We start from the raw sequence: 20,472 nt of genomic DNA, 5'->3' as shown, positions 1-20,472 counted from the left end.
GCCAGCGGTGTTTCGCCGGGCGACCGGGGTTTGAGGCGTCTCAACGCCCTCATTTGCAAGCTTAGACGACTTGCTCGTCGCCTCTTCGAAGGTGATGGTCTTGTCGATGTGCTTTTCGTCGATGCTGAGTCCAGTGTCCCTGTTCGAGCGTAGACCCTTCTCGATACCTTTCAACCCGCCCATAGCGTAGTACGTAGCTAAACTCGTCGGGTTAAACATTTTGGTGAGCTGACCAGGGTTGAAGGCGAATGGGTTGTTCTCCACCTGGAAGTCAGCTTCTCGGCCGGCATCAGGCTTCAGAGCGTCGGGGTCGTTCATAATCTTGTCATGTTCGTCGTGGCCACCCTTTTCGCTCTTGTCGCCCTGCCATGACGTCGTACCCAGTACTGTCGTGTCGCCTTGCGATGACGTATAGGAGCGCGATCCATCCTCACTGTCCACTGAACTTTGCCTTGAACGCTGGTTATTCGGAACCTCCAGGTAATTGAGCGAGCGATTACTTTTTCGTGCTGCTACCGAACTGGAAACATTGTGTGGGCTCTGGGTACGGCTATCCTTGCTGCCGGATGAGTTGGCAGCCAGCAGTTTGGGCTTGGAGCTGGTGGAGGCCTGCGATGGTTGAGGCATGTCCACGGTCAGGGTGGTGGGACTCGTCGAGGGGTCAGTGGTTGAGGCTAACGACCTTTGAGGAGCGGCGTTGTCGACCGCGTTCACATCGGTATTGGTTTCGATGGTGATGGTAGGACTAGGGGCGCGTTAGCAGGACAAGGCTGCAGGCATGCATCTGGAAATAGAAACCACTCACGCCCTCGGACGCCTGGTCGGGTTAGTTTCCTCGCCAGCAGCCACTGTGGTCCGGTGAGAGAAGGGAAGGCAGAAGCCCGGAGCAGGTCAGAGGGCAAGAGGGCAGATTCGCTGGAATATTCGTGTGGGAGAAGCCGTGCCGGCTGCGCCTTCGAATCAGGGCAGCCTTTTGGATGGTAGAGCTTATCCGAAGCGGACTCCGCAGCATGCCGTGGCGATGGGGACCGTATTAGATGTAGCCTCCACGAAACAAGTCGGTTTTATTTGAGAAAACGGTCAAAAACAACGACGGCGAAAGCTCACATCCGAGAGGACTGACCCAACTTGGTCAAACGCCAAACGGGCGCAGCAGTCTCGAGCTGCGTAGGCGGCGGACACGAGTAAGATTAATGACGGTGGACAAGTCGATGCGACCCACCAGTCACGAGGTATCTTACTAGGCGAGGGCGTTGGTGATGTGCTTCCGAAGGGAGGGACTCGACTGGCAGACGAGACGTCGGGATGTAAGTTAGCAAGATACTGGATGCAAGTAAGTGGCTTGAGAGAGCAAGCGCCAGTTTCTGCCCGGGGGGACAAACTATAAAGAAGTGTGAGTCGTAGGCAAAAGGACGGACGAGCTGCGAGACAGAATTAACATGACAGATAAGACCAGAGCGCTGCAGAGTTCCAGACGAGTGGGTCGGCGTCGTCGATTGGGAAGAAAGAGCTTTGGGGGAGGTGCGGTGTGGCTATAACATATCTATAAAAGAAGAAAGTGGACGCCGGCTGGTGTTTGGTGGCGTGCCGGATTTGATGAGTTCTAGAAGGTTTTCTGGCCTTTGTTCGTGGTGACTGTCGTTACGTCTTCCGTGACTGGTGCTGTCCTATGACTTGACATGCGGTGCGCTGTTCGACCAGCAAGCCTGAAAGAGCTACGAAGGACATAAAGCATTCCTTAGTTCTCAGTCTATATCCTAGTACATGACAAGAAGATAGCCCTGCCTTTGTTGTCATTCACAGGGGTACTCTCATGCTAGATCGAGCGTCGGGAGCCTGACTGGCGGAGGGTAGGTCCATCTTTGAAGCCTAGGTCTAACGTAGTCTCCTCAATCCCCGACCATTGCTGAATAACCGCTGTATCGTCACGACTAGTGAGACTCGTTGCTAGATCAGTAATCTGCAGCCACATGATAGGGAAGCGAGCTCTCCCAACGTGGTATAGGCTCGTTCCGGTCGATACCTCGGCGCAGATCACGAAATGCCTTGGACCGGGAGGTTTGATGTGGTCTGGCTGCGGCTTGGCCGCCATCCCCGCCTATCCGGTCCTTCCCAGCAATGATCCTGGCTTGTAATTTGTAGATTGGTGCTGCATCTAAGCCACTGTCTCATAGATAGACCAATGGCAATGGGGATCAACAGTATTCGCCATACTTCCCCAAACGGGAGTCTGATGTGACCCCCCGCCAGTATCCAGGCATATTCCTACGGTCGTGTTCCAGAGTGCGGTCCGTATAACATGCAAGCCTTGACAGATCTGGGCGGTCGCGCAATAAGAATCGCTGTGGTGTGGACATATCGACGAGCACGCCGGGTAGCGCAGCCCAAAACGCAACGGCTGGCCATGGCCACGACCACTATTATTGATGCGGTGACGAGACATCTCGAGCGAGCACTGATGCACATGTGGTCATGGACTAGGATCCCTGAACATGTACAGACTACTCAATTTTTAGCGGCGCCGCATTACAGGGATTGAAGCTTAACCAGATAATAGCTAGTTTTTAGCGCACCCGACCTAGGAAATCGTGCCAAAGGTACTGGTTACTTCATCGGAACTGCGCTAACCAGTGGCCCCCTTCACTGCATACAGTATCGTCCTTGGTGGCTGGCAATCATACATGCCATGCAGGTTGACAAGGCATGATCTAGCGCGATTCCCTGCAAGATGGCTACGCTAGTTATCTAGTGACTGATCCAGCTAACACGGGCCGCAGTCTCAAAGTGAAGCCGACCCCTTCCATGGTCAGGCGATCGTTGCCGCACAGCAAACGAAGCTAGCTATTATATTGCTGCCTGGGATGGCGTACACTGGATTCACTTCCAATGTCGCGTAGGAGCACATGAGATCAAGCTCGCATTAACGGCAATAATCTGACGCCTCCAAGGTCGTGGATAGCTACGACGCACGCCGAATTCCGATCACCCGAACATGGCCACAGCCATGACGACCTCTTCCTGCCCAACATTCACTGTAGTGACGTAACATGAGGCCTGTGATTCTCACAGCTAACATCAGCTCTTTTACGGGGAAGTCCACCATCACGCTGTATCACCACATCCTACTTATGATAAACTGTGGCTCATATTTGGGCTCGCAATTCAGTATTCAACTCACAGGTCGTGAACCGAAACTTACGACACAATGAAGATAGTCGTGAGTCCACCCCAAAAACTCCAGGTCGGGCAGGCCATGCCTTATCCTATTGTGATTGATACGGAGTTTGGGGCATACGATTGGATACAGCTCTTTCCAGCAGGCGAGCGCAACCTGCCTTCCCGGCTATTGTGCGGTTCATTGGCAGAATCTCTCATTTCATTGGGTGATCAGACTTCGACCAGCTCCCTTCCGAGAAGCTATGCCATTTTTCACAATATTGCCTTCACGTCTAGAGGAAAGTTTCGAATCCTAATTACGGGTATGACAATGGACTATCAATCGCCTGGTGCAGAATGTGTTATGGGTGAGCAAATTCATACGGAGCAGATCGAAGTCATTGAAGAGGTTGTTAAACCACACCAACTCTGTATGTGTCCTGAGAAATATTCTAGCGATCGACCGTGCTAACATCAGGACCAAGCCAAGGAAGAGCAAACTCTACTCACAAAGATTGCACAATTTCAAGATGTGGACGTACATGAGGAGGCACCCAATCAGGATGAGTCTCTTGATGGCAAGATTACCGTAGCGGGTGGGTCGTGAAAGATGTAGGGAAACAACGACTAGCAGTGCGAGGTCTCTATGCGGGATGGACAGTGAACCTCGACACCACCATTCTACTCTTGCCTCACAGCAGGAACATAATCTCGCAATGTGCCGATATATGTAGAGTGTGCTTTGAATAGCTAAGTATTCTGAGCGTAGTCAATGTAACATCGGCCTTTTTGTAGCTTGTCACTCTGCAAAGATGCTGCAGAGAAGCAACTGAGAAAGCCATCTCGGGCGGCGGTAGGTGTCTAGCTGTCTTTACTGTCCACTATCAATAGGGGCTGTAGAGTAGTGCCAGGCCTTACAGACTACCTAGGAATTACACCCATGCTCTATATTAGGGAGAGGTGGGGGCTGCAGGCTTTACGGTGGGTGTCTTGCTAGGACGCCAGGGGCTGATGACCGCCACGACATAATTCAGGCTATTTATAGCCAGAATGGAACGACTATGTCGCGAAGTACGGTTGTCGCGTTATCATCCGTGTGCGTCTTCACGGCGCAACCTTTTGTTTCTCTGTCCTTTGGTGGTCGCTCACTATCCTCCTCGGGACCTCCGCAGAGCCTGCTCTCGGCAACCTGGTTTGATAGCTTAGCGCATTAAAGTAGGTGCATAGCCTACCCGATGCACATGGTGCAAACCTAGCCTAGAGGGCCTGATTGCAAGAGAGGGCCGGCAAGAAGGCGCCGTTGAGAAAAGCACACGTGAATCACGAGTCTTCTCAACACAAGATTCGTGGTGGTGCCGTCAAAATCACCAATCATTATGTCTTCGCTTAATTGGCAGCGGCTATGGAATGCCCTGTACGATTATTGGGAACAGTGCTCTGGTCTTGCGGATGAGATCAAGCATTCCCTCGAAAAGCCTGAACAGGCTCCGCTCGACTCCAAAAAGCCGAATTGGCTGCTCTATTATGGCGCGACTTTTAACCCCCCACACAACATCCACATGCGGGTCATTCAAATTGTCCACGGGTTTTGCGTTCAATATTCCAAGGATCGCGGTGACTTCGCTGTGGCTGGATCAATGATTGGCTGCTCTAGTGATACCAATGTAAAGAAGAAGACCCGTGAGCAGAATAAGCATTTCGGTGTTGAGAATATTATCCCTCTATCCAGCAAAGTTCGGCTTCAATTATGGGTCCAAGGTTCGTGTGAGCAGAATATCTCTGTTGCAATACTCTAATAAGTGTATAAACAGGTTTTATTGACATGGGCGTCACCAACGCATCCGTTAGTGGATTCAGCGATTGGGAACAAGTGTGGGCCTTGCGTGATTTCCTCCAATCTTGGTGGAATGGGATGTTTAGATTCCACTTCGTGCGAGTAATGAAGCTGGACGACACCAAAGCGAATCAGAACTCTGTCTTCGAGGACTCTGAAGGAGATGATGTTTTTGAGCCGCTGTACTCCGGCACCAAGCCAGGCAGTGGTGAAGCGCCGAGGGGTCATGGCCGCCCCGTAGGTATGCAAACCACGATTGTCACGGATATTGGTGGTCAAGGTTCCTGGATGTCTGATAATACCCGGCAGCCGAGGAAACTTCGCCAATATGAACCGTGGATACAAATCGAAGGGAGATTCGACTCTTCTATACAGAGTGTTTGGAAATGTTCTCGTAAGGAAGAGACCCATGAAGTCATCTTTATCTGTGCGGATGCTGGCCCTAAGGGGAGTAGAGCGGTACAATCAGTGGATTGTTGGCGGATTATTTCTAACCCTGAATATGACGACGACAAGAAGATCACAGAATTGAGGGCGGCCGGGTTCTTAGCACCTTCAACTCTGTTACAGAAAGTGAAGGAAATGATGAACCACCGAGGCGGTTCTCCTGCAAGATACGAGAATCTGAGAACTTAATATTGATCCCGATTCCAATTCGATAAATGTTGAACTGAGCAGCACTGATCCTAATGATGAAGCACTAGTAATGTGGCTGCCGCGCCCCCTGGAGCATACTTATATACTGCTGCCATCTAGGCACCCAATGCCTGACGACTTCGAACTAATCAACTGGCTTATGACGTGGTTGTCGCAATGGTGTTGCTTTAAAACGTAGGAGGTCTATTCGGAGCGGATGCTTGGGAACTACAGTGAACCTCGATTCTCGCGGTTTGATGGCTTGACCGAACTTGAAATAGCCTAATATCAAAATACAACCCGTCCAAAGAGCCCCATTCGCCTGACGTTGGGCCTTCATGCACATGATGAAACGACACTATACAAAGCGAAGGAAACAGGATTTGCGTACATATACTGATGCCTTGCTGTGTACTCTCGTCCCCTACTCAGAACGCCAGACCTTCGATAGCAACATCGTCGACAGCATCAACCCTGACTGCTACCGAGTCATTGAGCCTCGACGAGACTAAGCCTGCATGGCAATCCGCTGCTAAAATTAGCAAGCCACCTTCTTCTCCTTGAAATAGTCGTTAACAAGTCTTTCGATTATGCTCATAATCTCTTCAATCTCGTCCGCGGTGGTATTGTACGGTGGTGACACTATCACATGATCTCCACTGATACCGTCGACTGTACCGGTGCCAGGATAGACCGCAATACCATAGGACTCGGTCAACCCGAGTTCGGCGATCCCCATGGCGACGCCGGCCTCGTTTGGAAATGACTTCTTGGTAGACTGTTCGGAAACAAACTCGATCCCCCAAAACAGCCCTCGTCCACGGATGTTGCCTACGTTGGGATGCGACGATAACCGTCGAATCAGACCTTCTGAGAGCAGCTTGCCCATCTCTCGAACGTTTTCGAGCAGATGATCCTGACTAATGATTTTCTGGACTTCAAGCGCCGCAGCGCAAGCAACCGGATGCCCCTGATAAGTGTGGCCGTGAACAAAAGCCCTGAGCGTGTCAGCCATGCCACAGATCTGCATATGGGGTTAGGGAAGAAGTACCCTGAGCCCTGAGAGAGAGCATCTATGACTTTGTGTTTAACGAGCACCCCGGCGATTGGTTGATAACCCCCACCAAGACACTTTCCTATTGTTTGAATGTCTGGGACAACATCTTCTTGTTGCCAGGCATGAAGCGACCCAGTACGTCCCACTGTAAGGGGAAGATTGAGTCAGTGTTATCTTGACTTTAACATAGAGACGGCATGGAGCCTCGGGGACACTTACTTCCGCACATGACCTCATCTAAGATCAAAAGTGCGCCATGTTTTTCGCATACTTGTTTCATGGCCTTGAAGTACCCAGGAACAGATGGTACGCATCCAAGTGCCTGCGCCATTTGTGAATATATGACGGCTGAATTGCGGGGGCTGACTTACAGCACCAACGACTGGCTCGGCCACGAAAGCGCAGACCGTTTCTGGGCCAAGGCGCTGGAATTCCTTATCCAACTCCTCTGCGAGCCTTGCAACGTACGCTTCATCATTCTCATCCTGCCCTTGCCCTCTGTATGCGAAGCAAGGTGAGACCCTTGATATAGTCTTCAGGAGCATCGGCTCGAACTTTGCTCGTCTGGAGATGTGGCCGCCCATGGACAAGCTTCCAAGGGTTGTGCCATGGTACGATTGGTTGCGTGCGATGAAATTCACCCTCTTAGGCTCTGAGTCAGGTTTTTCAAGGAAATATTGTCGTGCAAGTTTCATAGCAGCTTCCATCGCTTCAGACCCTTGAATCGCTGTGAGTAACGAAGGAACCCAAGAAGGTTTGCCGAGGATTGTGTGACGCACCAGACGAGACGATTAGCGCCTTGGACATATGCCCACCCGTCGATTCGACAAGCTGCTTACACAATTGCTCGTACACGGCAGTGGTGTAGAACATGGTTGAGCAATATGAGACTTTGTCAAGCTGCGCCGCCATGGCATCTCGTACGCGGGTGTCTCCATGCCCTATGCAAGCCACCGCTGCACCGCCAGAAGCATCTATGATGCTTCGGCCGTCCTCCAAGAACAGCCGGCTCTTGCTTCCATGTTTAAGACGCAGAAATTGGTGCTGCAGGTTACTATGCAGCACGGCCGAGCCCCCTGAATCCATGGCGAAGTTTCCTGGCTTGTTGCTGTTCCGGGACTGTTCTTCCTGTGTTCTCGAAGGTGATGGCGTGGGCGAAGGGTGTGGGTTCGGTAGTTGGTGGGTGTCTGCTTCCTTGCATAAGATGCAGAAGTTGGTGGCTCAAGCGAGGGAGGGCGGCCGAGCCCCCTAGGTCTATGGCGACAGTTTGAACAATGATAGTGGGCGAAGGTTTGGTCGCTAGGGGGGCACTTGCCCGGATTTTGTAGATTTTGAAGCTCACCCAGATAGCTAAGGTTAGTACGAGGCTACAACGATTAGTACCTATGCTGCCATTGGGCAGCGAAAGCGGCTTGTCGGAAGCCATCCTATGGTAAGCTGTATGGTCAATTTTCGGGCATGGCAACATGCAGAAGCCTCAATTTGCAGGGTTCAGGCCTGATCAAATCAGAATGAACCTTCTTGCTTAGCTCCCTCGAGTAACGTAAGGATTACATGCTACAACTATTCGCGAAGACTGAGTTTGACCGCTATCACAAATAATGGAGAGTTCACGCCCTGGAAGCCGTCGGAAATCCCGCGTTAGACCTTGGGATCTTCGGTCTTCTTTGTTCACAATCGTCGGGGTTGATGGGTCAAAGTCTGAGCCTGTATATACCGAGAACTTCGTGGTAACGTCAATCTTACGATCTACGACCTGGCGCCTAAGGGGAAAGCAGGTAGATGGTCTCACTGCATCTCGCCCAGCTGCGTTCAGGAGCGGCCACGACCAGACGCTCGCAGAGTGACTTACATTTCTGTCGTTTTCTTGATTATGTCTTCGACAATCTTTGATGATGAGATTGTTCTTCATCAGCAATATCTTTTCCCCTAGTACGCTACGTGGATGTCTTCAGCCTCTCCGACCATACTAGTTCAAGCAGTTTCCTCATAGCTTCTTGGCTCAGACGCCTGACCTCGTTCTCGACGATGATCCTACCATGTGTAGCTGCGAGTCAGGTGGGAGTAATACAACGCCAGCAACAGTTGGTCCTGGGTTTGCTCATGATGCCAATGGCCTGGTCCAGCGTCGGCTGGAACCAAGACCGGGGATCTGGCCCCGAGACGTAACCTCTGGACTTGAGCGCTGGAGCTGTTGCGGCCGATTGTGTGGCGCGTGGGTGTGGTGGAGGGGCAGACTTGATAGCTATCCAAGTCGACGCCGCCATGTGCGAGGTACGTGATGGTCTCTAACAGGCGACGGACTGAGCTTCCTGGGCCATGTCTAGCAATAATTCAGGGGCAAAAAAATTCTGCAACCTCTCAACCTTATCCTCGTGAACAAGTCCCTTGTCATTTATAACATCCCAAGCATCTACAGATTGAGTCAAGTTCTCAGAGATAGCGGCAGTGTCGATGTAGATAACTTGGTGGTCGTCGCTCCCCATATGGCATGTCCAGCAGCCACGGACGGAGGTATTCTGAATTTCACTTTTGACCTTCGTCCATTGTGTATAGCCTTCCAGTGGCCATGGCTCTTGGGTGTCAGGCGACGTCCATGTGCCTTGACCCCCGAAGTTCGTGACCATGGTAATCTTCATGGCAATGACTGGGCGACTTCCAGGATTTGAAACTTCACCGCTGCCAGGACAAGTCCCCTTGTAGAGCGGCTGAAAGACTTGTGGCTCCTTGGAGTGCGTGAAGACCGAATTGTGGCCTGGCTTAGTACCGTCAATTTTGACAATTCGGGCGTGGCGGACATGGAAGTTCTGGCTATCGAATCGCGACTTCATATAACCGTTTAGATCCCAAAAGTCAGTCCAGTCGTTACATCCAGTTACCATGGCGTATTCAAAGTTCTGATTGAGAATTCCTACTTATGTCCTGTCACTGTACGTTCAGGGGTTCGGAAGTAACCTGGGAAGTACTTACCCTCACTCCACAACCTCTGCCGCTTTTGGCTTGGTAAAGGAGCGATGTTTCTTGCCTCATGTCTGCTGTTTTGTTCACGGGTCTTCCTACGAAGGTCCTCTATACCGGAGCATCCAACCAATACCGCCGCGGGAACAACATCGAGCCATGGCGCAATGGCAACGGTAACTTCCCAGATCATTGCAAGGAGCTTACCATGGATCTCGTGGGGAGGATTGAACGAAGCTCCATAATACAACGATAGGTATTGGATCCCAGGACTGAGTCGAAGTAGTGAGGGTCGATTGAACGGCTGGCACTGTTTCCACCATTCAGGTTGGGCGTGAGGCTTTTGTGCGTCCCAATAGTCGCTGACGATGGTCCCGATCGTGACTTTTTGCGAGAAAGAAGCCTGCAGCACAGAGGTCGTTAGTGGGGCACGCGTCGCATACTTGTTGTGAATTACTTCTCACCACAGTCGCACACATCGTAGGAGACCACAAAGACCCATTCTGGCTGACAGATTGCATCGTCAAACCGATTATTGATGACTCTGTCTAGAAGAAGTCGGCAACGACCATTATTCTGAATAGGAGTTTTGTTAGCCGATAGCTTGGGCAGCAGATCAATGCCAACTTAATAAAGTGGCTTTTGAATACCACAGGATCTCGCGACTTGAGGCAAGGATACAGAATATTGAGGAGAAGAACACCGATTAGTGCTGGACGGCAAGCAGTCAGGATTTTTACTGCGGCACAAGTCCTGACAGTGGAGCAGTGGTCTTTGTGGCGGATATCTTTAGCGCAGTGTCAGCACAATGGCTTGCAGAGCAGCCATGCCTTGCCATGGAATAGGGTACGTAGGCGCATGAAACCCACCAGACGCCAGTCCTGTGTGCGTCGGACGATGGGACGCCTACTTTGCAGTGGCTGTCAGTGCTTCCGGGCCGTGGAACACGCCCCAGGATGACCCATGATGCTCGCTAATTCTTCGTGGGTGGCCCACCGCTTGTAGATACTGCTCTTAGCTTCGCTGGAACATGATGTGCAATTTCTGTAGCGACTTCAATGGGATAAGTCATCCCAAGGAGAGGATAAGGCTTTTAGACGATACCAGTGAAACGGACACGCAAGCTCTGGATACGTCAAGGTCAAGAGGCCTAAAGAGCTTGACTCTACAGGGTCCAAAGGCACGGCGCACAGACGGGCTCCAGGAATCATTAGTAGGTAATATGAATAAACGCGCCCCAAATCATGGATCAGGGGGTCGCGGTGCTTTGAAGTGATAGCAGGACTGTTCAGAAACTCACTGGAAACAGGGTGCTGCTTCCCCTCTTTTGACTTCTACTTGCCCCTTGAAAGGGCCCTTAATCTTAGCGATACTCAGGGGTACTATGTACTTACGTTGAAGGTCAAGCACAGAAGGCTTGCAGTAGTGGGACATTCCAGTACCGGGCATGGTTGATTTCATCAAACCAAAGCCCAGAAATCGGTAGGCGTTCATACTACTAGAAAACGCTCCGTAATATAGCAAGAGGTCTCGTTCTTCGGGGCAGAGCTAAGGCAACGAGGGTCGATTGAATGGCTTGCAATCATGCCATGTACGAGGCGGCTTCGAGGCCCCAAAGTCTTGGGTGGCGACTTGGATCGTAAATCATGTGCTTGACAAACGTGCACCTGCGACAGAAGGATTATCAGCGCCCGGCCAGTAAGACATGGCACCCAGCTTCGACGCTATCTCGGAGATGGAGCATGAGTAGCTGGTGTTGACACGCTCAAAATACTGCGTTCTTTCAGTGCACAAAAAGACCACTTAAGGCAGGCTAAACCCGCCAAAGCCCTGTAATCAACATCAAATATTGTATCTACCCTATGAGAAGCGCTGTGACGTGCGGCAGTCTCTGGGATCCCACTACCTCCCATCCTTCTTGACTGCCCTGGGGGTCAGAACGAAAAAATGCCGCTACCAAGATTGAACACTACACTGCAACTACCTATTCTCAAGCCTTGGGGGCGAACATAACGTGCATAGAGGTGAATAGACCACTTCGCTTCATTCTATTTCTTACAGCTTGGAGCACATGTGTATTGCTGGATTTCCATCTAGAATACTGGGTCTTGCGAGTACATGGCACGCACAGAGACAATAGCACTGATGAAAGGTCGGTCAGTGGCTAGACGCGCTATTTGAAAATTCGAAAGTGGCTCACGGAGGCTACGCAGTGGTGTACAGTACAAGACCGAAGCCCAGAGATAGGCAGGCAGAGCACACCAGTAGGAGTGCTGACTTTACCCCTAGTGTCCTCAGCCAACCTGGTCGACACCAAGGTGTGTGGGAAGACGCTGAGCACGTGGAGGAAACAATCTTAGCCATGCCCTTTGTTAATGGATCCAAGTGGTTTGGCTACCATGGTCTGAATACGAATCTGTGCATCGCGAGTAATTTCTGTCAGGGGTGCACACGGCTGGGTGTTGTCACTACTGTGGGAACGCGCACCACCTCTTCGCAAAAGCTTCTGCGCATTGAATCCGATGTACTACCTACCGACCACCAGGTCAGACATTGGACCCAGGTAAATCCCATAATCAAAGTTTGGCCACAATGGCACCAGGTTCTCTCCTATGCGCCATGCATGATCTGTCGCCCAAACACTTCATCCACCCATCGACTAGGTTCTCAGTCCACTGACTTTGAGTTTGGAAACTGTGCACGTTGAATGGTAATCCACTAGGAGGGAGGGTGCTACATACCGTTGGTGAGAGCTTGGGGAAGATGCCTCTGCAGCGATATCCGATAGCCATTCCCGAGGCATATCTCCTTGGGTGACAGCGAAAATATCTCGGGCTTCACAAAGAAATTCCCCTACCACATGTGCCAGGGGGTCCGGCTGTTCATCAGGACCGAATTGCACCAGTCGATTGTCGGGGATCATTTTTGCGATGTCATTCTCAAGAGGATGGAGCTTTTCGACAAGTTGAGGGACCACCAGCTTCTGTGGCAGCCGCAGGGAGTGCTTCTTCGTTCCCGAGTGGATGAGAATACTGTTGGGCAGTGTACGCACAAGCGTTAGATCCAATTCTGCAATAATCCTCGTTACTGAGTTGTTTGCGCTATGATATAGTAATGCGCCAGGCTCCCAGTCATGAGCCATCTTGAAAGGCATTTTTCATAGAATGTCCAAGATGAGCAGATTCACTGTGGGCAGCTAACACAAGTACCCAACCTGACGGCTAAATGGTGAACTGGGCTCGGGGCACAGAGTGGTAAAAATCATTCGGACAAGTCCGATGCATCGAGGAAGATCAATGGCTGTGACTCGTGTTTTGCGATGCATAGGTAGCCGGGGTATCGTGCGCCATTTGCGGCGTCCGCAATTTCGTTGTATCATTCCGATCGAGCCCCCAATGATACATAATGTGGCAAAGAGATGATACAACCCGGGGGCACGGGTTGTCGCCATATGCATGCCACTCCATCATCGAACAGTGAAGGTCCAAGATTTTGCGCATACTTTTTCCTGCAACTACGTGTATGAGCAGCGTCTTCTGAACCATGCTGTGCAGAATTGGCGTGCAGCATCACCTACGACGCTATCCTAGCCTGTTATGATCGACCTTCTCGACTTGGATTGGCTATTACCCCCGGATCGTGGAATCGATGGAGGTCGGCTTCGCTTCCAAATGCGGCCCGTGCAAGCGCTTACCAAAAGCCTGAACCGCCGGCAATCTTAGCGTGGTAGGATTTACCCTGACGCACAGCTGCAAGTGAGATGTTGCAGTGCATGTACTACCTAGCGCGTGACTCGCAATTGGTTGTCGGCAAGTATCGCACTAAGCCCTCTGCATGGGTGCTTTACATGGGTTTCCTGCCCATGCTTCTTCCTAAATTGGTTAGTCTGCGACCTCGATTGTTTTACGGACGGTACGGCCGGCAGCATCGGGTCATGGCCATTCGTGGACTGTGCCCCCCGAATGACTTGTCCTTGGTAGGCCACATAAACGTGCGCTTGCAGGCTTGGTTGCGACACTGCTTAAAGCGCCAATGGACGGCTCAAGATAGCATTCACGGACAAGTATCCAGACGCAGACTCCATTCGCAGCATGCATACGCTTCATATCTCGGTTAATTTAGACCTCCGTTGCCTTGTGCAGATTGTCACAGGTAATCTTTTCAACCTCCAATCCGTTGTACCTGATGGTGCCCATGTCTTTCTGGCTCCGCAAATCCGCAAGAAACCTTTCCATGTCCATTCCCGTGCCAGTGAAATGGATAGACCAACGCACTCTCTGTTCAGATTGCGTGTTTTCGCCAGAGTCCCGCGGGCTCGTGCACCATTTCACAATGCCCCGTGTGAACCAAGATCCACCCTCCTGGCCGTCCGCGGTTGGAGTGCTTACATCCAGCTTAAGCAGCGCCCAGGCAGGGACCCAGCTCTTCAAGAACTTGTTCACGTGATCATTAATTGCGATGCCATCTCGATGGATCTTGTTGTAAACCTCGTCAGGCAAGCCCTGGCACCAGAAGTGCATGGCACCCGAGATGATGATAAGCCATAACAAACTCTGAGTAAACTCGGCAACTGCCCGCGAGATTGTCGATGCTGAGAGTTCTTCCTGCCGCTTTTCGGCAATATCAGATGACCTTCTACACAAATTAGAGCGAGCTTGGTGCAGGATCGGTCAACGTACGAACGTTCCACGGCCTTCACAGTCTTTCGCCAGTTGTCCTCGATGGCCCTGTACTGACGGAACAGAGTCTTCAGCAGGAAATTGCCCACCAACAACGCAAGAGCTAACACTATAGCTAAAGCATGAAGGGTATCCCACGATGCGAGTAGTTGAGTAAGCACGATGAGCGGCCCAAGTGTGACCATAGATCGGGCGACATTGTCCAGGCTGCCGTTCTTCCTCAAGCTGTCACGTCCATTCTGATCTAGGTCAACACATTGGAACCTGTGAAGAGAGATCTTGGTGATGTAGGTGCCAACAGATGTCCATAGCAGTGTAACAGTATTATCTATTATAACCGAGATTCCTTGGATAAGGGCTTGTCGCGATTTGAATGGGAGATGCCGCAGCACAGCTGGCAGGTAGTGTGTTACAAGGTACGGCTGAGTACACGCTAGGAGAGGACACAGTAATAGAGAAATGCAGCACATGAAACTAGAAGCAAGCGATATTCTATGCCGACTATTTCTGGTGCTGGACTCTATACTCTTCGACAGAAGCGGCTCGGTTTCGGAAGACATGATGAAGGACTTGAGAATCATCAGGAAATTGTAATGCCTCGGATCAACCCTTCTGTTCATATATTACCAATTTCAGAGGCGGTCAAACACGTATTGATGCGCCTGACTTTGACTGGATAACAGAGCACATGGAGATGAACTATTACTGGTTTGAGGTCTCCTTCGTGCAGCGCCCGGGCCTTGCTGCAGCCGCCACCATGACCATCTCATACGTATGGCGCACGTCGATTGCCCCTCCGAATCATCCATTCCCAGGCTGGCGGCGGGTGGGGTCTGCAATCACCTAGGTGCATGTGAACCACTTGTCTCCACACGGAGGATATTAAAAGCAACATACTGCAGACCTCGTCGGCTCTGTTGTTGATCAGTCGTGGGTGAGGATTTATCGGGATCCAGACTTACCGATATTCCGCCGTTGTCACATTGGGCTGGCAGACCTTATGCGTTCGTTCATAACTGCTGCACCATCGTTGCACTCTAAATCGGAGGTGGTCGCAGTAATATTGAACCTGCTCATTTAAGATGAGTGGTGATACGTGACTGGAATGCTTACCTGGGTGTATTCACACATTGTCGATTTGACCGCTTCAACTACAGTGGGCTTTCGAGTGCAATTTTTGGGATGCGTACAGTGTCTCGGAGTTGCCAATACATAGGGAGACAATGTAACAGATTGCAGTGAAGAGGTGGCTGTTCTTGTAATAAGTGGTGGGGAGTGGACCGTGGTGGTCCCTCTCGAGACAGTACCTCTGTGGCCCTGTCCACTAGTCGCGCCTTGTCTGTTCGTCAAGACTGGAACGGGGAAGGCGGTAAATGACATCAGAACACGGAAAAAAGGGATTGGTACACGAATGCTTCTGGAGTTCGAAAAGAATGCTATTTTGAATTATAAGGAGGACATGAGCTATTCAGGCGTATTACGAGTGTGGGGTTGGACTCTGGGCGTTGCTGGTCTCTAGGATCGGGCTGTAGGAGATGAACCGTCCGTAATACATCCTTAACCTGTGCTTTTTGTAAGATCCACGGAGTGATTGAAACGTGCAGCGACCGTGACTAGCGGCATGGCTGAATTGCAAGCAGCACTCTATGATATCTCCATCCACGCCAGGGTTGCGCTTGCAATGTACATGGCAGAAACGGTGGTCACATGGGTCTACATGAAAAATGCACCTAAGATGATGCACGAAGAGCTGCAATGAGTGATAGATGCAGGTTCCTAGTTGCACGCCGCGAATGTCAATGCTGACGAAAGTGTTTTTGTTTTTTTCTTTTTGGGCATGATATCTGTCTCTTTCCTTGCGCCGCAAAGGTCCAGGATGCCTCATCGCCACAGCTACCATAATGACACTAGTAGCCGCTCCGGATGCACTGGTCGCAGCTTCTGGAGACTGACATGCCTGCTTGCAACCTTTATTGGTGGCAGGGGCTGCTTCTTGTACTGGCCGATAGTCGCCGCACGACGAATGATGTGGTTAGATCCACCTAGGCCCACGGCTGCAGATCAGATGTCCCAATGCCTTGTGCCCCCGTGGCTGTCGTGGAGCTCAGCTGAAGAGCCTGCATAGAGCTCAGCAAAAGCATACTTGGTTTGTGACAGCCGAGATCCATTGGTAATAGGCCGAGGTGGCGTATCGGGCAAGCTTGCGCCAGGAGGTAGGTGGAAACCTCTGGATGAGACAAGACAAGAACAGGAGAGGGGGAAAGATGGTGTGCCAGGGAAGTTTGGCACTGGGATCAGTCAGTCGGTTGGCGCACGCCAGAAAGGGGTAGAATCGGCCGAATAGCAGTGACAGCTTGCGTAATGTGGACCAGGTACATGGCATAAGAACAGGGCAAAAGAGTGAGATTAGAAGGAATAGATGACTGCCAACGCCAGGTATTTAATTTGAAAACTTCAGAGCCTTCCGACATTTCCAGCCCAGCCGGTCGCATAGCTTCAATACAAGTCTATGCCAGGGGGCTCGCCCGATTTCTAAGGGACTGCTCAGCTGACAGTACTTTAACTTGGACCTTCAAGAGTGAAGTGTATGTTGGCTTGGGGAGTGGTTGCATATGGGTGATGGCCTGCATGGCTCAAGACGCGGTGACTTTCAGATAAGGAATGTGACCAGGATCGCAGAATGGACATGACCTTGGCTTGAGGCCCGCGTCTCGGCCTCGGGCTTCATTCAGTGCAGAGGATCGTGCACGTTTGTGATATGATGTATCAGGCGGAAACAGTGCACGAAATACGTAGCGAAAAGCAACAGCTCAAGTCCAGCGCTAGCTGAATTTGGGGGCCACACGAGTGGCCCCTAGAAACGGCATAGTGAAGTTTGGGGAGGTTTCTGAGTTAATCTCCTCCGTACAAAGCCTCAAATAATTGACCAGGGTTCATGCAGCATTGACGCGGCGTCATTATCATCCCTGGACTGCATTAGCCCCGCATTAGCCCCTCATCGTCAACAAAACCTCGGTAAGACGCAGGTTGAGCCGTGCCCAGCATATGTGGCCGGGGCCCTAGCGAATCACCCCCAGCCGTGTTCTGAAAGACTATGCCAAATCTGGGGGCCACTTGAGTGGCCCCTCAATCTGGCATGAACACTACAATTCTTGTCCAGTTCAGTCTGTTACCACATTTGCGATGCCTCTCTCGGGATCCGGATTCGAGAAAGAGGACAATATCCGGTCGACCTCATCACACCTGGCAGGATGGCATCTTCCAGCATCGCAGCCGTCCAACGTCGAACTGAGCCGTGGGCTTCCGAATCCGCGACCCGACAGTGCGCAACGCTTTGTCGCAAGAGTGCAGCAAACTGCATCGGATTGGGCCGAGGTGGAGAGAAAGCCAGCTCCAAATGCATTACTTGAAATATGGAAACAACTTATTGCGGTGCTGCAAGCCTTCATCAAGGCATATATGGAATCGAAGAAGGCATATCTCGAACAAGCCACTCAATCGGCTGCAGAAGGAATGATCGATCTGTTGCGCGGCCACCAGTGTATGAAGAAGCTACCCGACGCTTTTTCCAACTTTTGCTCCTTCCTGCTTCACTGCGTCTGTACAGTTCTTGTGGGATCCGGCGAAGATCTGAATACCGTGGAACGCTTCATCAAAAAGGTTTTGCCGATCGCTGGAGATCAAAAGTATTTTGCACGATTGCGGACTGCTACCAAGCATACATCGAAACTGATCGAGGGCTTTGCTGATGGCTTTCCAGACTTACAGTCATGCTCCCATCCATATTCTCAACTAATGCTATTCTGTAAGTGTTAGCGGGTTGGCCATGAACAAATTGCTTACCTTGACAGGTTGCCCTGCCATGAGTATTCTTCGAGAGTGGTCAGAGTCTGCCAATAAGGCACCCAAAGCTGCAGATTTCATGTCGAAACTGGAATTTGCCAAGGAGGATGCATATCTATCATTTTCACCGCCATTTATGCTGGCGTGTTCGGGCTTGCAGTGAGTACGGATGGTTCGAGTTGATCGGATGCAAACTAAGAGTGTAGGTTGGATAAAATCAACAAGGCGCTAGGAACAAGCCTAAATATGGACAAATACAACCAGAGATTCTCCGTCGCTGAGCGTGAGCTCGCCAGCCAAGCTCTACCAACCGATGACCGGCGCACTGAATTGGAGGACCTTTCTACACATCTTGCGTCAAATCATCTTCATTTTCTTGCTGAAGTTGCGATCAGTGACGCAAGCTTGGGTCCTCGTAATCAGGAGGATCTTGGTTCTACCCTTAGTTCAGCTTGGCCCCGTGCCCACAACGAGGAATCAGATAGCCAGGCACCGGCCAAAGTCAGAATAATATCGCGTGCTGTCAACCACGAAGAAGCTACTGGGAACGCGGACACTTGGAATACGTCCGATTATCCGGCGCAGACACACGACACGACCCCGACAGAAGACAATGCACTCACGACCACGGGCCAACTTCGTAGCGGCTGTCGCGAAATGCTTCTCTCGACCAAAGAGCATCGAACATTCCCGCCGACTTCCAAGAAGCGCAAGGCCAACGGAACATCTGCGGTCACGGACAGGGAGGGAGTGTGTTGCAAATTTCGGTGGTTTTGCAAGGCGGGCGTTTCTCCGGTAATTACAGGTTTCGCGATGTGTGCACATGTGAGGTTAACCTCTAGGACAGGGCTCTGGTAACTATAACATGCTGAGCATCTCTAGACCTAATAAAGGTCTGACAGCAGACTTCAGCTCAGTACCACACAATCCGAATGGGCCAGGCCATGCGACAGGCAGCCCGTATGGGGACAGGCCTGCCATTAATTGTGTCTGTCCGAGCCAGTATGGAAATGACAGCAACTTGTCCTTCGAACAAGAATCACACACGGAGCCTCTTCAGCCACGACTGACTTGGAGCTCTGCTGGCACGATATCTTGCCACGAAACCAGGCCACCGGTGGAGGACCCCCACAGTGTGCCTACAAACTTAGCTGAACAGATAGCTATTCTGTCGGCTTGGGCTCACGGTAACGCTGAGTCCAGCCGAGAGTGCCAGCTCAGTGCGGACCAACGATCACTCCTTGCCTCAAGGATACTTTCAATGGTTACGCTATGGATAGGGTCTCTCAGAGGACACCAGGAGGTCCGGGGAGAGGATATACGAGTATCTCGCCGTTTACCTATTCAGCATTTCATACTCGCTCCTCTTGTGTCTCAAGCTACAGGTATGCGTTCCGGATCATCATCAGGTCGAAATGCAACAGAGACAATTTGGCTGACCTTCAGTCAGTGAAGCTTCTGCTGATTCCACGGCCTATACCGGGCACATCGGAGCCTGAATGGGAACCTATACCAGTGGGGGGGAAGGCAACGCTGGTCAGACTCACACATCACTCAGACCGGAGTAAAATGGCACATATGGCAATCGAATCAGTAGTGAGTCTCGACTACCAGATAGTCATCATTTGCCTAACGCAACTAGCTTGAGGAATTTCGTCACTTGGCGAAGAAGGCGAGAATCGAAAAGCCACATTATTCTGCGAATTCGTACCGGCTAAAGCGTGGCAGCTTATGGACACCACCTGAAGAATGCGGTTTGATACTACCATTGACAAGGACCGATGTATATATTCACCCGGGGAAAGAAGCGCCAATGGAGGATGGTGAAGTTCAATGGTCCAAGATGGTCAAAGTCCCATGGCGCCCTGGTTCTATACTGCCCTTCGAAGGGGATACGAGCTACATATCAGAAAGTGAGTTTGTGGACTGCATTGTAGTATTTCCGGTTGAAGGGCCATGGTATGGGGATCGCGGAGCAACTGTTCTATCTAGTGATCCAGATGGCTCGAAGACGAGGGAGATAGCAAGATATCGCAGCAGCAAATAATGGTGGCCTATAGAACGTTCGCTTTGCCCTATCAAATGTACAATGGCTATCGAGACTGCCATTGGTTGACGCTTGTTAGGAACAACAACACTTATAACTGGATCCAGGTCCTTGACTTTGCTTTCCATGCGGATTTAGGCTCTTGAATTATTGCAGCATATAAGAGCGTTCAATAACCGGACTACGATCCGACTTGCTGAGGCTCTCTCCGGCTTAATCAATTTCCAAGCCCATTTCTTAGAGTTGCCGTCAGAAAAGCATT

At 51.1% G+C, this 20,472-nt stretch overlaps 7 protein-coding genes across 7 annotated transcripts; 3 read left to right on the top strand and 4 right to left on the bottom strand.

Annotated features, from left to right (window-relative positions):
• On the bottom strand, positions 1–1,012 carry JN550_013736 (uncharacterized protein; the record flags this gene model as incomplete). The annotated part of the gene is made up of 3 exons (XM_049312356.1): positions 1–745; positions 806–848; positions 1,003–1,012. Coding segments are annotated over 3 exons (798 nt in total), but the record flags the coding sequence as incomplete, so codon positions are not given.
• A 2,193-nt stretch (positions 1,013–3,205) lies between these two features.
• Positions 3,206–3,763, top strand: JN550_013735 (uncharacterized protein; the record flags this gene model as incomplete). Its single annotated transcript, XM_049312355.1, has 2 exons — positions 3,206–3,587; positions 3,642–3,763. The coding sequence occupies 2 exons, from the start codon at positions 3,206–3,208 to the stop codon at positions 3,761–3,763; spliced, it is 504 nt and encodes a 167-aa protein (XP_049164307.1).
• Positions 3,764–4,532: 769 nt separating this feature from the next.
• On the top strand, positions 4,533–5,626 carry JN550_013734 (uncharacterized protein; the record flags this gene model as incomplete). Its single annotated transcript, XM_049312354.1, has 2 exons — positions 4,533–4,914; positions 4,968–5,626. 2 exons carry the CDS (start codon positions 4,533–4,535, stop codon positions 5,624–5,626), a joined length of 1,041 nt encoding a protein of 346 aa, XP_049164306.1.
• Positions 5,627–6,164: 538 nt separating this feature from the next.
• JN550_013733 (uncharacterized protein) lies at positions 6,165–7,769 on the bottom strand (the record flags this gene model as incomplete). The annotated part of the gene is made up of 5 exons (XM_049312353.1): positions 6,165–6,624; positions 6,678–6,828; positions 6,903–7,005; positions 7,055–7,401; positions 7,463–7,769. The coding sequence occupies 5 exons, from the start codon at positions 7,767–7,769 to the stop codon at positions 6,165–6,167; spliced, it is 1,368 nt and encodes a 455-aa protein (XP_049164305.1).
• Positions 7,770–8,971: 1,202 nt separating this feature from the next.
• On the bottom strand, positions 8,972–10,120 carry JN550_013732 (uncharacterized protein; the record flags this gene model as incomplete). Its single annotated transcript, XM_049312352.1, has 3 exons — positions 8,972–9,594; positions 9,654–10,044; positions 10,106–10,120. 3 exons carry the CDS (start codon positions 10,118–10,120, stop codon positions 8,972–8,974), a joined length of 1,029 nt encoding a protein of 342 aa, XP_049164304.1.
• A 3,639-nt stretch (positions 10,121–13,759) lies between these two features.
• On the bottom strand, positions 13,760–14,880 carry JN550_013731 (uncharacterized protein; the record flags this gene model as incomplete). Its single annotated transcript, XM_049312351.1, has 3 exons — positions 13,760–14,273; positions 14,321–14,648; positions 14,847–14,880. The coding sequence occupies 3 exons, from the start codon at positions 14,878–14,880 to the stop codon at positions 13,760–13,762; spliced, it is 876 nt and encodes a 291-aa protein (XP_049164303.1).
• Positions 14,881–17,503: 2,623 nt separating this feature from the next.
• JN550_013730 (uncharacterized protein) lies at positions 17,504–19,051 on the top strand (the record flags this gene model as incomplete). The annotated part of the gene is made up of 4 exons (XM_049312350.1): positions 17,504–18,125; positions 18,172–18,322; positions 18,370–18,988; positions 19,046–19,051. 4 exons carry the CDS (start codon positions 17,504–17,506, stop codon positions 19,049–19,051), a joined length of 1,398 nt encoding a protein of 465 aa, XP_049164302.1.
• Positions 19,052–20,472: the final 1,421 nt, after the last annotated feature.

This window comes from Neoarthrinium moseri (genome assembly GCF_022829205.1).
Source record: "Neoarthrinium moseri strain CBS 164.80 chromosome Unknown scaffold134_Wmoseri_CBS_16480, whole genome shotgun sequence".
In the NCBI taxonomy this organism is placed as follows: domain Eukaryota; kingdom Fungi; phylum Ascomycota; class Sordariomycetes; order Amphisphaeriales; family Apiosporaceae; genus Neoarthrinium; species Neoarthrinium moseri.
This window is presented reverse-complemented; position numbering and strand designations above follow the sequence as displayed.